The 12,301-nt window shown below is 40.1% G+C and overlaps 2 protein-coding genes across 3 annotated transcripts in view; both read right to left on the reverse strand.

Annotated features, from left to right (window-relative positions):
- The window catches only part of NEK10 (NIMA related kinase 10), a 155,935-nt gene extending 153,243 nt beyond the window's left edge, over positions 1-2,692 (reverse strand). For both annotated transcript variants that reach the window (XM_058657180.1, XM_058657179.1), the window contains exon 1: positions 2,476-2,692. The gene's annotated coding sequence lies outside the window, so the exon portion shown is untranslated. The remainder of the gene's footprint in view (positions 1-2,475) is intronic.
- Positions 2,693-5,214: 2,522 nt separating this feature from the next.
- The window catches only part of SLC4A7 (solute carrier family 4 member 7), a 78,286-nt gene continuing 71,199 nt past the window's right edge, over positions 5,215-12,301 (reverse strand). The window contains exons 24-26 of the mRNA XM_058657183.1: positions 11,057-11,164; positions 8,651-9,219; positions 5,215-6,367 (exon numbers count right to left, since the gene is read on the reverse strand). Of these exons, the coding sequence (XP_058513166.1) occupies positions 9,138-9,219; positions 11,057-11,164 (190 nt within the window). The 3' untranslated portion in view covers positions 5,215-6,367; positions 8,651-9,137. The remainder of the gene's footprint in view (positions 6,368-8,650; positions 9,220-11,056; positions 11,165-12,301) is intronic.

Genomic DNA, 12,301 nt, shown 5'->3' on the forward strand with positions numbered 1-12,301 from the left:
TATATATATTTAGCATGGGAGAGGTAGGATCTGAATTCAAGCAAGCTGGCTCCAGAGTCTATGTCCTACACACTCCGTTTTACTGCCCCGAGGACTGTTCTAAACAGCACCTTTGCCCTGCTCCGTGCTGTGTGCTCAGGTGCCTGCAGGAACCCCAGCTCTTCTCTGCCTGTCCAAGTGCCCAATTCAGTTCACCCTAGATTTGGCCTCAAAACACGAGTTGTTCAGGTAGCAGAAACAATCTAGGACCTTGTTTTATATCCTAAAGATTTTACGTGTTGTGCTTTCCACTCATCCTAACCTGGCATGGAAACCTACACCTATCAGAGCGTCAGTGAATATCTACTGAATCAGTGACATTCTCCCTTGTGTCAGAGCTGCTGCTAGTTCACGAGGGCTGCTGCCAAGCCTCCACTTGTGCCACTGGCACCCCCATACAGACGCCAGTTCAAATCCCTGTGGCTTTACTTCCAACCCAGCTCCCTGCCAGCCTGCCTGGGAAAGCAGTGAAGGATGGCTCAGGTCCTTGCCCCCTGTACCCACATGGGAGACGTGGAAGAAGCTCCTGGCTTCTGGCCCTAGACTGACCCAGATCTGACCACTGCAGCTATCGGGGGAGTGGACCAGTCTTTGGAATATCATCTCTCTGTCCTCTCCTTGTCTAACTCAAATATACTTTTTTTGAAGTTCATGATCAAGGGGTACAATGACAGGATGGTGTGCTAGAAATTGCACTTATCTGAATCAAAGACTTTGACATTTTTATAAACTGGTGACGGAAAATTCACTATCTTCAATGTGGTTGTTTTTACACATGTGAAAATGAACTCTGTGTTAAGCATCAAACGCTTGGCATTGTATAGACACAGAAATACTTCACAACAGTCCCACGAGGTAGATGATACTATCAGTTCATTCTACAGATTAAGAAGCTGTCTTGGGCCACACTTCTCATGACTCCACAGCGTGGCTCTTCTCAGCCCCGCTACTCTCTCCTGATGTCTATCGTTTTAAATTTACAGCATAGAACAATTGTTACCATCATAATGAAGATGGCAGGGAGTACGAACTGACCATTGAAATACCGTTTCCAGCCAACGGGAATCTTGTTATTAAAGTAAAACCTGCAAATCTAACAGCTTTTATATACAAACGCTTCATTGGTCAGAAATTATTTTCAGCTTTTTCGGAATAGGCAGCTGAAGAAGAACAAGAGCTTCCTAATTTTAAGAGATTAATTCACTTAACTAGTATTTGTCAGACACCAGTGCCCCGGCATCGTAGATTAAGCCTCTAGGTGCACTACCAGCGTCCCGTGTGGGCACTGCTTCACTTGGTCGGTACTTGCTGCCTTACTTCTGGTCCAGCGCCCTGCTAGTGACCTGGAAAAGCAGTGAAGGGTGGCCTCGAGCCCATGGGTCCCTGCACCCACACAGGAGACCCCAAGGAAGCTCTGGGCTCCTGATTTCAGATGCGTTTGGCTTTCAGCAGCGGGGCAATGTGGGGCATGAACTAGCGATTAGAAGATCTCTCTCTGTAAATCTGCCTTTCAAATAAAAATTAAAAATTTTTTTTCTAAGCATCTGCCGAATACCTGCCACATGCCTGGACTGTTGGGAAGGCAACAATCAATGGTGACACAATCACACATGGGAGCGAATGTGGCGTTCTCTTCTGAGAGCAGACAGAATTGCTGTTAGTACGTCTAAATACTAGAGTAAGGAAACGGGGGGGGGGGGGATATTCGCAGGACTTTAAGCAGAAGAGGAAACTATACAGGCTTTTCAAAAAAAAAAAAAATCTCTCCAACAATGGTGAGGAAAACAATTTAGACGGGCCTAGGCTAGAATCTGGAAAGCCAAACCGGTTTTGAATGTAACCAGGAGATATTAGGAATGGAGCTGGTGATGACGGGATTGATTCAGCATGTGTGAAAATTGTACAAGCTTAGTACCTGAGGAAGATACCGGGAAGGGGTTGGCATGTGGTTTTGGCTAACTGACCCAGTGATGCTAGCAAGTCAGGACTCCAAGGACAGCGAGCCTGCTGGGACCAGGAGAAGATGGCGTTTAGGGTTGTACATGTGTGGCCGGCACTGGCAATAGGATGCTATAGTGTGGTCTCTGAGCTGGAGGCTTTGCAGCCATCAGCAGTGATGCTCATTAGGGTCACGGCAGAAAGGCAGGCGAGCAAAGGCAGCACTCACAGGAAGACAGGGCCAACACGGAGGCGTCTGCCCAGGTTCTGGAGACACTAGAGCTCTGACTAACCGGACCGGCAGTGCCCGCAAACCTCGCGGACCACACTTTCCCGCCACTCAGCTGTCTGACGGACGCGGCTGCGTGAGGAGACAGCGACTCAGCGACCCATGACAGCCCCTGCTCCCGGCTCCCGAGGCTTGGGGCCGCTCCGCAGGGACCCGGCGGCCTCTCCCCGCGCGCCGGCAGGCGGAGTCCAGGCTCCCGCCTCACTCACCGCGCCGGAGGGACTGTCCCTCTCTCAGAACAATCTCCAAATCGTCCTTGTCATCCTCGTTACTGCTACTCAGGACCAAGGGTCCGCTCGAATCTCGACCAGCCCCCACCTTTCCCTCAGCTCACTCTCGGTCCCCTCAACCTCAGGGGCACCGAGGCCAGCGGCACCGTTGGTTTTTGAAGCAAATCCTCTTTCGGGCCATCAACCGGCGCTGACTGAGCCAATGCGCACACTCCTTGCTTCGTCCCGCTGGGGCGCCTTAGCCAATCGGGTGCAGCCATGCTGCTAAGTGCCCAGTGCCGCGGCGACGGGTGACGCTGCCAGGGTTACTGTAGCAACCAGAGAACGCTCTGGGTGCAGCCCCAAGGCTGCAGGATGGTGCCTATGGCTGTGATGTAGCAGCACCGTGCCTCAGGGCTACCGTGTCTTTTGCACCTGAAATAAAATACGATGGAAGAGCAGCCTCACGCTGGCATGTTGTCTCAATAACTGGTGGACTAACAGCAAATCAATTTCCTTTCAAGGCAAACATGACATCTAAAAAGGAATGCAACAAGTATCTTCTATACAACAAATGAGAATACCAAGGTGAAAAGTGAGAAGTTTGTATTTTAGCCTTTCACTAGCTGGAGCTCATGGCCTTGGGCAAGTCACTTAGCCTTCCAGGCTGGGAAGTGTCAAACAAACAAAAACAACTCCTGACTTGCCCAAGATAAAGAAGATATTTGATATTCTGGAGCTTTAAAGACCATAGAGAAGAACAAACTTATTCAATGTTTAATTACGCGTTGGGCTGTTATAAAATCCCCCCTTATTGTTTCACTTACCCTTCACATCAAGTGATGTTTTTCATCCTGGTTTAGACTTCAAACAGAAACACAGGCACAAAGTTTCCTAAATAGCCGGAACTGGAAGTGATGGGATCAGCGTAGAACCTGCAGGTGGGTGGGAGCTGCTAGACCACCTTGACCACAGTCCCACTCCTGCACAATTTCTTCTAGTCTAGGGTAGGGCCCTATTCAGTTCAAACTTAACAGAACGCCAAATGCCTGCTGGTGTCAACACCGGTTATTTAAATCGAACAAAACATTTCAAATGAACACAGTGAACCTTTCCCCAGCTCCCTTTGCTCTGAATCAGTAGGCCTAGTGGATTAACAATACTTGATATCAGAGGATCCAGCCTTAGGGAATAGATTGTGATCAAAACACAAGGTGACAGGGATAGGAAGACTGATGCTGGTAGCAAGACTCAAATATTCCAGACACATATTCTAATATTAAGCAGTAGAGTAGAAAAGACACCAATGAACATCTGCTTTGAGAATGCTGACAACATAACCCATCTTTTCTACTCCTCAGAAAAATGAAGACTTCTGTAAGTACACCCCCGGGTCCTCACTGTGTTCTGTGGTGTGGTGAAGACCTGGGGTGCTCAGGCTTATTCCACGTTTACAGCTTATGCAGCAAACATATCATAACCCTCACCTCCCCTTTCTTTGGTTTGCTAATACTCTTCCTCTACTGTGGACCATGTATTTCAAGAGGTACCACAATTTGGGCAAGCACTGCAGGCACTGTGTTCCAGCGGGTGAAGTCACCGGTTGGGACACACAGCCCATACGGAGTGAATCCTGACTGTTCCACACTGCAGACGGTTTTTGCTAAGGTGCCTGCCTGGCAGGCGGAGGGTGCCCTCTCACTTGAGAGATGTGGATGGAATTCCAAGCTCCTGGCTCCAGCTTGGCCTAGTCCTGGTTATTTCAGGCATTCTGAGTGAACCAATGGATGAAAGGCAACCGTTGTTTCCTCGTCACTCTGCCTTAAAAATAAGTGAATCATCTTAACGAAAAGCTATCCTGTCCAACTGCAGCATTTTAAAAAAATGTTCAATATGCACTGAAACCTATTTAGAATGGACAAGAGGACAAATCCATTTCCTCAAATTTGTACACTTCCTCTAAACAAATCGTATAGGTTAAGAAAAAGATATTTAATTATACACAAACACACTTAAAGTGAAGGAGTGAAAATGACCTTGACTGAAAAAAGCAGAAGGCTATATACAGTTAGTTGTAAACTGAGACTACAGAATGGGTCTTGAAGGAGTGCAGTGAAGGTTTCTAAATAACGGAAATGAATTTCACTAAAAAATACAGATAGGAATGCAAAGTTCAACCGTGAAAACAGCAGATACTCAAACTGCCTAATTGTGCACAAAGCCAAGGTTTTATACAGATGTATTATACACAATTAAGCAAAACTATCAAATGAAATTTTCAAGCACCACTCCACAACTGACTTGCAAAGTTCATCTAACTGAGATGTCATAAGCTTTTTAGAACACAAAACACGGTAGTGTGCCACACAGGCTACACGTAAAATAAACTGAGACCCGTTATTTTTGCTATCAAGAAAAAATATCCGTAACGATATCAGCTTAAACAACAAAGGACAAGTCTTGAGCCTGAGAGTACTATCATACAAATCAAGATAAAAAACCGTGAACACGTATGTCTTTAACATAGGATAAAAATGGATCAACTTCCATAATATTTAACTTTCACCTGCAGATCTCGACCTTGTACACACATTTGCTTCATCTTCACTATTCCCTCTTTTTTCTGACTCTAAAGTGCATGGATTTTTAGAAAGCAGGAAGCAGAAATCACTCAGTCCCTCCTCTCTACCCACTCCCAGCTGAGGAAGATTAAAAAAAAAAAAGACAATAGCCAACAAATAATTACGTAGACTTTTATTGCTCTTTCAACTTCAATAACATCTCCAAAAAAATAGTTTTCTTTTAACAAATATGAAACAAATTTGAAAGGCAGGATCATTCACATTATAGACTTGGTAGAGACCTGTATTTCATAAAAATGAAACATCGGTTTTACAATTTCAATGTTTAATTTACTTTGGATTTTACTATAAAAGAAAATATTATAAAAGCCATAAAAATTGGAATTGTACTGTGAAATTACACCAAGGTATCAAATATCATATAAATGAACATTCAAATTCATTTGTTTATTTAAACACAGTAAACACTGGAAAATAATCTCCCCCCTGCCAAAAAAAAAAGAGAAAAAAACCCAAGAACAAAAGCCTTGAGTAATAAAAACAAATAAAAGCCACAACACAAAAATCAACCATGTGCAAAAATATGATTAAAAACAAAACTGGGGTTAAAAAAATCAAGTCAAACATAGAACTCAATATGTGCTAATTATTTTCTTAAAATGATGTGTAGATGATTCTAACTATTTACTTACAATCAACTCTTACTTTACTTTTTCAAGTCAGAAAATGGACTTTACATTAAAATTCCCCAAATTTTGCAATTTGAACACTAAACTTTAAGTGTCCTTAAAGTCTTTATAATTTACTTTCTAAAAAATAAATAGCTGTTGGAATAAACCAGAAGACGACTCACGTATTTGCACAGTATACCATAACCATGATGTGACCTACATAAAAGACTGAAGCTGTTTAACACAGACATTGTTGAGTGACACCAATGGCTCACACATCCACAGTCTGAGCATTGGCGTGACCGGATGTGCGTGTTACACCTCAGGCTCAGACATCATTTTGCTTTTCACAGAATTTCGAACCTGCCTTTGTGAAAGGAAAAAAAAAATGAAAAGCTTTTTATTTTCACGTGGAAACTCATGTATCTAGGAAAGAGAAAACAGTTATTTTTGAATGACAAATCTGCTTTAAAAAATGCATCCATTAGCACATCAGATTTTTTGTCTAAAACAGTTTACAGAAGACTTGGCAAATACGAACCTTAGGACACTACAGCTTTTTAAAAACAACGCTAACAGATTTTTAACATTGGAGACACTCTCTCGCTCACTCTCACACACACACACACACACACACGGCTTAGAAAGATCGTGTGCTTCACTTAGAGAGCATGTCATATAATTAAAGAATCTACAGAATCATCCCTTTCTGTAACAAAGTTGGTTCATTGTTTCTCAAAAGCTACTATGTTAGATTGAAACAGCACTGAGAAGAAAGTAAATTTCAGATGACCTACACCAGGATTTATTATAGTCTTTGTAAACAGACATCTATAAATAAATAAAACAGGGTGGAGAATATCCTGAGGCGGCCCTGTGGCCAGGGGATTCAGTAGCACTAAGCTCCATTCTGGAAATCAAGGCAGCTAAGAAAGTGCAGGGCTGTTTATGGGAATTTATTTTTGCAAATGGAATCTGTACAGGTTTAATTATTTTGCACCATGAGGTAAATCAGTACGTAGCAATTACTACTGCTCATACACACCCAGTTAAGGCAACATTTAAAAACCTTTCACTGTCTTGCAATGCATGCTCTCCATGACTGATGTTTCTCCAAAAATAGTGGAAGAAATATCTAAAGCAAGATGAGTTCCCTTCGCTCTCCAATGGAGTAGTCATTAACAGATCACTTTCCAAGTCAAGTAGTCAAAAGGAAGCAGAAATGCTCAATGATCAGGGAATACAGAAAAATGTTTTGAGTGCAAAGTAGTTTGCAAGTCATGGTTTTTCTGGCACTTTTAATTGTGATACATGATTAAATAAAATCAGAGAAAACACTTACAATCCCAGGTAGTTTTCAGTTTATGCTTTAAAATCATTTCCTTGTAAAACAAGTACAATGGTTAACCCAAGCACAAGGAAATGAGGTGAGGAAATCCTCTTGTTCAGAAACATCGGAGGGAAGGGGGACTTAAAAAATAGCAGCAAACACTGGGAACTCGGAAAATCATTCTGCTGCTATGAATAAAAAGCAATCACTTCAGTGGAAGCTCATCACCAAGAAGCACCATGGGAAATTCTCCATCAGTTGCCCAGAGCCTAACTCCCTTCTCAGGTGGTACCAAGTAATCCCGGCCATGCTGTCCTGAGGAAAGCAACTACATTGCCAACAGCTCACCTGAGCAAGAAGCGCAGTCAGTTCTTCTAACCAGAATCGAACCACATGGTCACAGATGGGGAAACTACATTACTTAATGCTAGTTAGGAACTGCGTAAATACCAGCTTTTGGCATGCCTCATGATCTGTCCTCTGTAAGATCAAGTCTTCATGGCTTTGCATTTATATTAGAAATGATTAAAGGGGATATTTGGAATCTCATTGATATGTGGATACTGATATTCGTGTCACCATTTTCATTATTTCTGAGGCTTCTCAATCCTTGTCTTGATTTTCTAATTTATTCTCTTGGCAAATCAGTTTCACAACCCCATTCATCCGATCCTACAGGCTTATGACTTACTTCATGAGGAGCTAGGTTTACATCAAAGATGCCTAAAAATATTTGCTAGAAGATAAAAACATCTCAGGAAAACTAAAAATTACAAATCCTACCACAAAACAGAAAAAAACGTCATCAATTTGAGCTATACATAAAAAGTCCAATTTCCTTTGTGAATACAAATATGGCAGTACTTTATATCAAAGATGTAAAATCTGTCAACTGCTTTTAGATAACAAACACAAGTGAGCACCAAATAGGTACAGACAACTCATTATAAACTTGTTACCCTTTCAAATGTTTATGTCATGTAAGCATATCAATTAAATTAAATAGTAGTTTAAAATGAAGTTGTAAGTAACAACTCATTAAATAACCTATACAATAGAAATAACAAACAGGGAAAAGACATTTCTTAATAAAAAGTAATACTGATTATAAACCCATGAGAGAATTCTGAGGCCTCATTCTTTTAATTACACTATTTATGTTAGGAAGTAACACAGCACTTGAACCTGATCCAAACTAACCCATTTTAAGTAAAAGAGAGTTAACGCAGAAAACTGAGTGGGAACAGGGGCTCTAAAAATAGCTTAGGGACTCAACGGGGTTTTCTCCAAAAGTAACAAGACTTACAAATTGGCATTTTTGTAGCTCCTAAAATTATGCCTGGCATGGATGTTAAACTATAAAATCAACTGTAATTTTATTTGCCTGTCAAAATGGAAACGTGGATGTTGAAGCTTGAAGATCTACAACATTTTTCCACAACATAAAGGCTGAAAACTAAGGCTCCTATCTAGAACATCTGCATTGTTCCACGTTCACTCCTATGGCCAACAACCTGCCATTAGCTGTGAAACAGGGTGGACAGCTGCACTAACAGGAACGTGCCCACGCGTGCTGTCTCTCTCTCTCACACACACACACACAGAAGCCTTATTGTCATTTCCCCCACATAAAGACTCCCTGCTATTCCCATAAAGCGCTACCATAAACTATTTCATCTTTGTGAGTATATAGGAAACAAATTATAAATACATGGACACAGCATATATCACTAAAGGATGCTCAGAATTACCATTGATGAGCGGAGACTTAAGGAAAATAGACTGAATGCATCTCCCCCATCTTTCTATAGCAGAACAACAAAAAAAACCATTTTCTTCCAACAGAATAAATATTTGAATGATAAGAGCCATGTACCTCACTTCTAGGAGACTATTCCTTTATATACAGTCTCCATGGTGCTCCTAACAAACTGCAGACACTACTTCAAAGAACCCAGCAGTCATGCAACAACAGCATGACATAAAACATCATTATATATAGTGACATGACACGCACACATTTTATATATATATACACATATATATGAATGTCTCTATGTAATTCCTCTGAGTTCAATTCTATAATGAAGTTTCAGCATCCATGTATTTCTTTGCCGGTTCATCTTCCAAATTTATTTTCACACTCATGGGTTTTTCAGGGCTATTTAAAACAAAAGAATGAGAATGAGTCATTTTTAAATGAGCAAAGGCTAGATTTTAATAATGGTCTACAACGAGCCTTTTAAGATAACTACTAATACTAAAAACTTACTATATTAACATTCTATTGCCTTCTTGTCCCATCAGTTAAATAAACTGGAAAATACGAAACATACTTAGTTTTTAAAAAACAACTGTGATTGAAACTCATGTTTTTCTGAAGCTGAAAACGGGCTCCTCAAAATTTGTCAGTATCAATGTTTATTAGCTTTATTTCATATATGAAAATATTTATAGTCACTAACATTTATTTCACTGATAAATGTATCAACACACAAGCTTTGTTAATATAAATATCAACCAATTTTTTTCTAAAACTCACCAAATTCACAAAAATTTTTTTCTTGTTTTTTGTTTATTTGTTGTTTTACAAGATTTCTCTTACCAACTCTGATCTAAAAACACAAGATCAACAAACCCATACTATTTTGTCAAGTTAGTACCAACTACAGTGATTCCATGCACAAGGACTTAATTTTAGCACATGAATGCCCAAGGTCTAAAAAAAAACCAAGATGTAAAAATGTACTACGGCTTGCTGCTTTCTCCACAAATAACGAAGGCAAAGTCCTCCCCAAACGTTTCTGATGTAAGCTGTAGCAAAATATTCTCCCCGTGTGGTCTTGAACACAGAGACAAAAAACAAATACAAAAGGCAAAAGCCTAAAACACGTTAACATTCCCTTAAGATGGGCATTTTTATCACAAATATACTACCAACATGTGCCAAGGGTACTGACAAGAGCAAGAAGATTCATAGTGAAATGGTGCCTGCACAGAGTGATGGGAAAATGAAAAAAAATAACTATAAAACTGTTTTGGACTAAAGGTAGGAGGGGAGAGAGGAAGTAGCCTCACTCAGAAAACCAGAACTTACAGAATGATTACAGAAAACAAAACCATACAGTGACAGAGGCTAGGCAGCAAAATGATGTAAAAAAAGAGTGGGGGGCAGTGGAAGAATGAGAAAAAATTTCTCAATTATTTTGCTCAAATTGGATGGCAAATTACAAAGAAATGACTGTGTGTCTGCCTCAGCTGGAAAAGGCCAGAATACAGTAACACTCAAACCAGGGTTTGGCACAAACAAGTGTCTGCTGAGTGTGAAGTACCAAGGCCCTGGCGCAGGATCGTTGATTCCGCCAGAGAGCTCTGAGACCCAAGTTACTACGTCTTATTAGGACAGAATTCCCAGTATAGGCCTTAACAGCAACAGCAAAATATGACATAACCACTATAGGATTTCTGAATGGATGTCAAAGGCTTAAACGTCTCCCTAAAGTCTTCTGGACAAAACATTTGTCTCATCTAAGGAAAAGATGTGCTAAAATCAAAACAACGTAAACGGGAAAACAGTGTTTTTCTATTTCTTTGGATCAGACAGCATTACTGAGGTACCGTTCAATTATACTATTCATACAATCTCTAAAAAGGCATTTTTATGGCTTTGATTCATACAATGGCATTAGGAAATTCACTTTTATATATAATATACACATATATATGTATACACATACACAAGTGTATATACACATTTTATACATAAAATACACACATGTATATTATATATATTTATAATAAAAACAGGCAACTGTAAACTGAAGAACAAATAACCATTCATCATGTACACCTGATTCTAGAAAACAGTAAGAGAAAAGGGAAAGCTGGTTAAGGAGAATATGAATTAGGTAAGTTAATTGTAACAGTTCCCGGCAGAGCTCTCTGTAAGTAAACGAACATCAGCTACAGTTAGAAAACGCATAAATAGTTGTAGCTACCTCGTGTTAGCTCTGGTTACTTTGGCATTCTCAGTGTTCATGGAAAGTGCCTTCCACTGTGCGGTTTTGGCCATTTCATCTGATATGTTAACAACTGAGGGATCAAGACTGAGAAACAAACACACTTGCTGGTTAGTATTCAGCACTGGCAAAAGCACTCATACCGTCATTTGTATTGTCTTAGCGTTTATTTGCTTCCATCAACTTAAAACTCAGAAAATCCTTGCCATGCACTGAAATCCAGGTCAAGCAAGAGATGAGAATTTTAGAGTGTGCTACAGAGGCCTCAGAGAAGACTACATCTTTACAATCAAAACCAATCGTGAGACCAATTCAATTAGGATTTACGGATGGGGTTTAACCTCAGAATGCAATTTGGGGTTTGGCTAGCACTATTTTAGCAGTTGGTATAACTATGGCGCCTTCTGATCATCTTGGCTGCAGGCAGACAGTATAGGATCAAAACAACATGAGGATATACTAACATGCTTATAAAGCATAACACAGCTTCACATCAGTTAGAAAGCGATACTGACTCAAGCATGTCTCAACAAATAAAAAAAAAGCCACAATTTTTACTGCCTTTGTCTTACATAGTTTACGAAGTATTAAAAAAAATTTTAAGGTAACACTTCAAAATTGGAAAACAAAGCTCTGAAAATAATCTAACAGGTAAGACAAAAACACCCAATAAATGTGTGTGTTTGATATCCACATTTTTAGCGTCACAGGGCCATTTTCAAAATTCAAAGAGCAGAATATTGCATATATATTACAAAAGACGCAAACACATTGCAAAATTAAAGACCTCAAAATCCAATAACAACGCTATCTATAAACAATTCATTTGGGCTCAAAGTTGTCAGTCACGAGAAATGTCAAAATTATGAAATTAACAGAAACACATTTATAAACCTTTTCTTTTTAATGCCAACAGTTCATCCAAACAAGCTACAAATTCAATTATCAAGTTACAAAATTAACAATGACATGTTAAATAATATTTTTATATGAGCTCTGTATTTCATTAAAATGCTTCAATAAATAGAAAGGTTACGAATGACTAAGAATCATTTTAAAAGTATTAGCCTTGTTCATGCCCTGAGTCTGATCTTTGTTTCAAGGCGCAGGGAAAGAGGACATGGTCACTCAGATGTCCCTAGGAATCTACCCAAGTTCACAAGCTCAGAACCGCTCACCCCGAGAGCCTGCTACTTGGCAGCCAACTGCAGGGAACTCCTGGGA

Source organism: Ochotona princeps, chromosome 30 (assembly GCF_030435755.1).
Source record: "Ochotona princeps isolate mOchPri1 chromosome 30, mOchPri1.hap1, whole genome shotgun sequence".
In the NCBI taxonomy this organism is placed as follows: Eukaryota; Metazoa; Chordata; class Mammalia; order Lagomorpha; family Ochotonidae; genus Ochotona; species Ochotona princeps.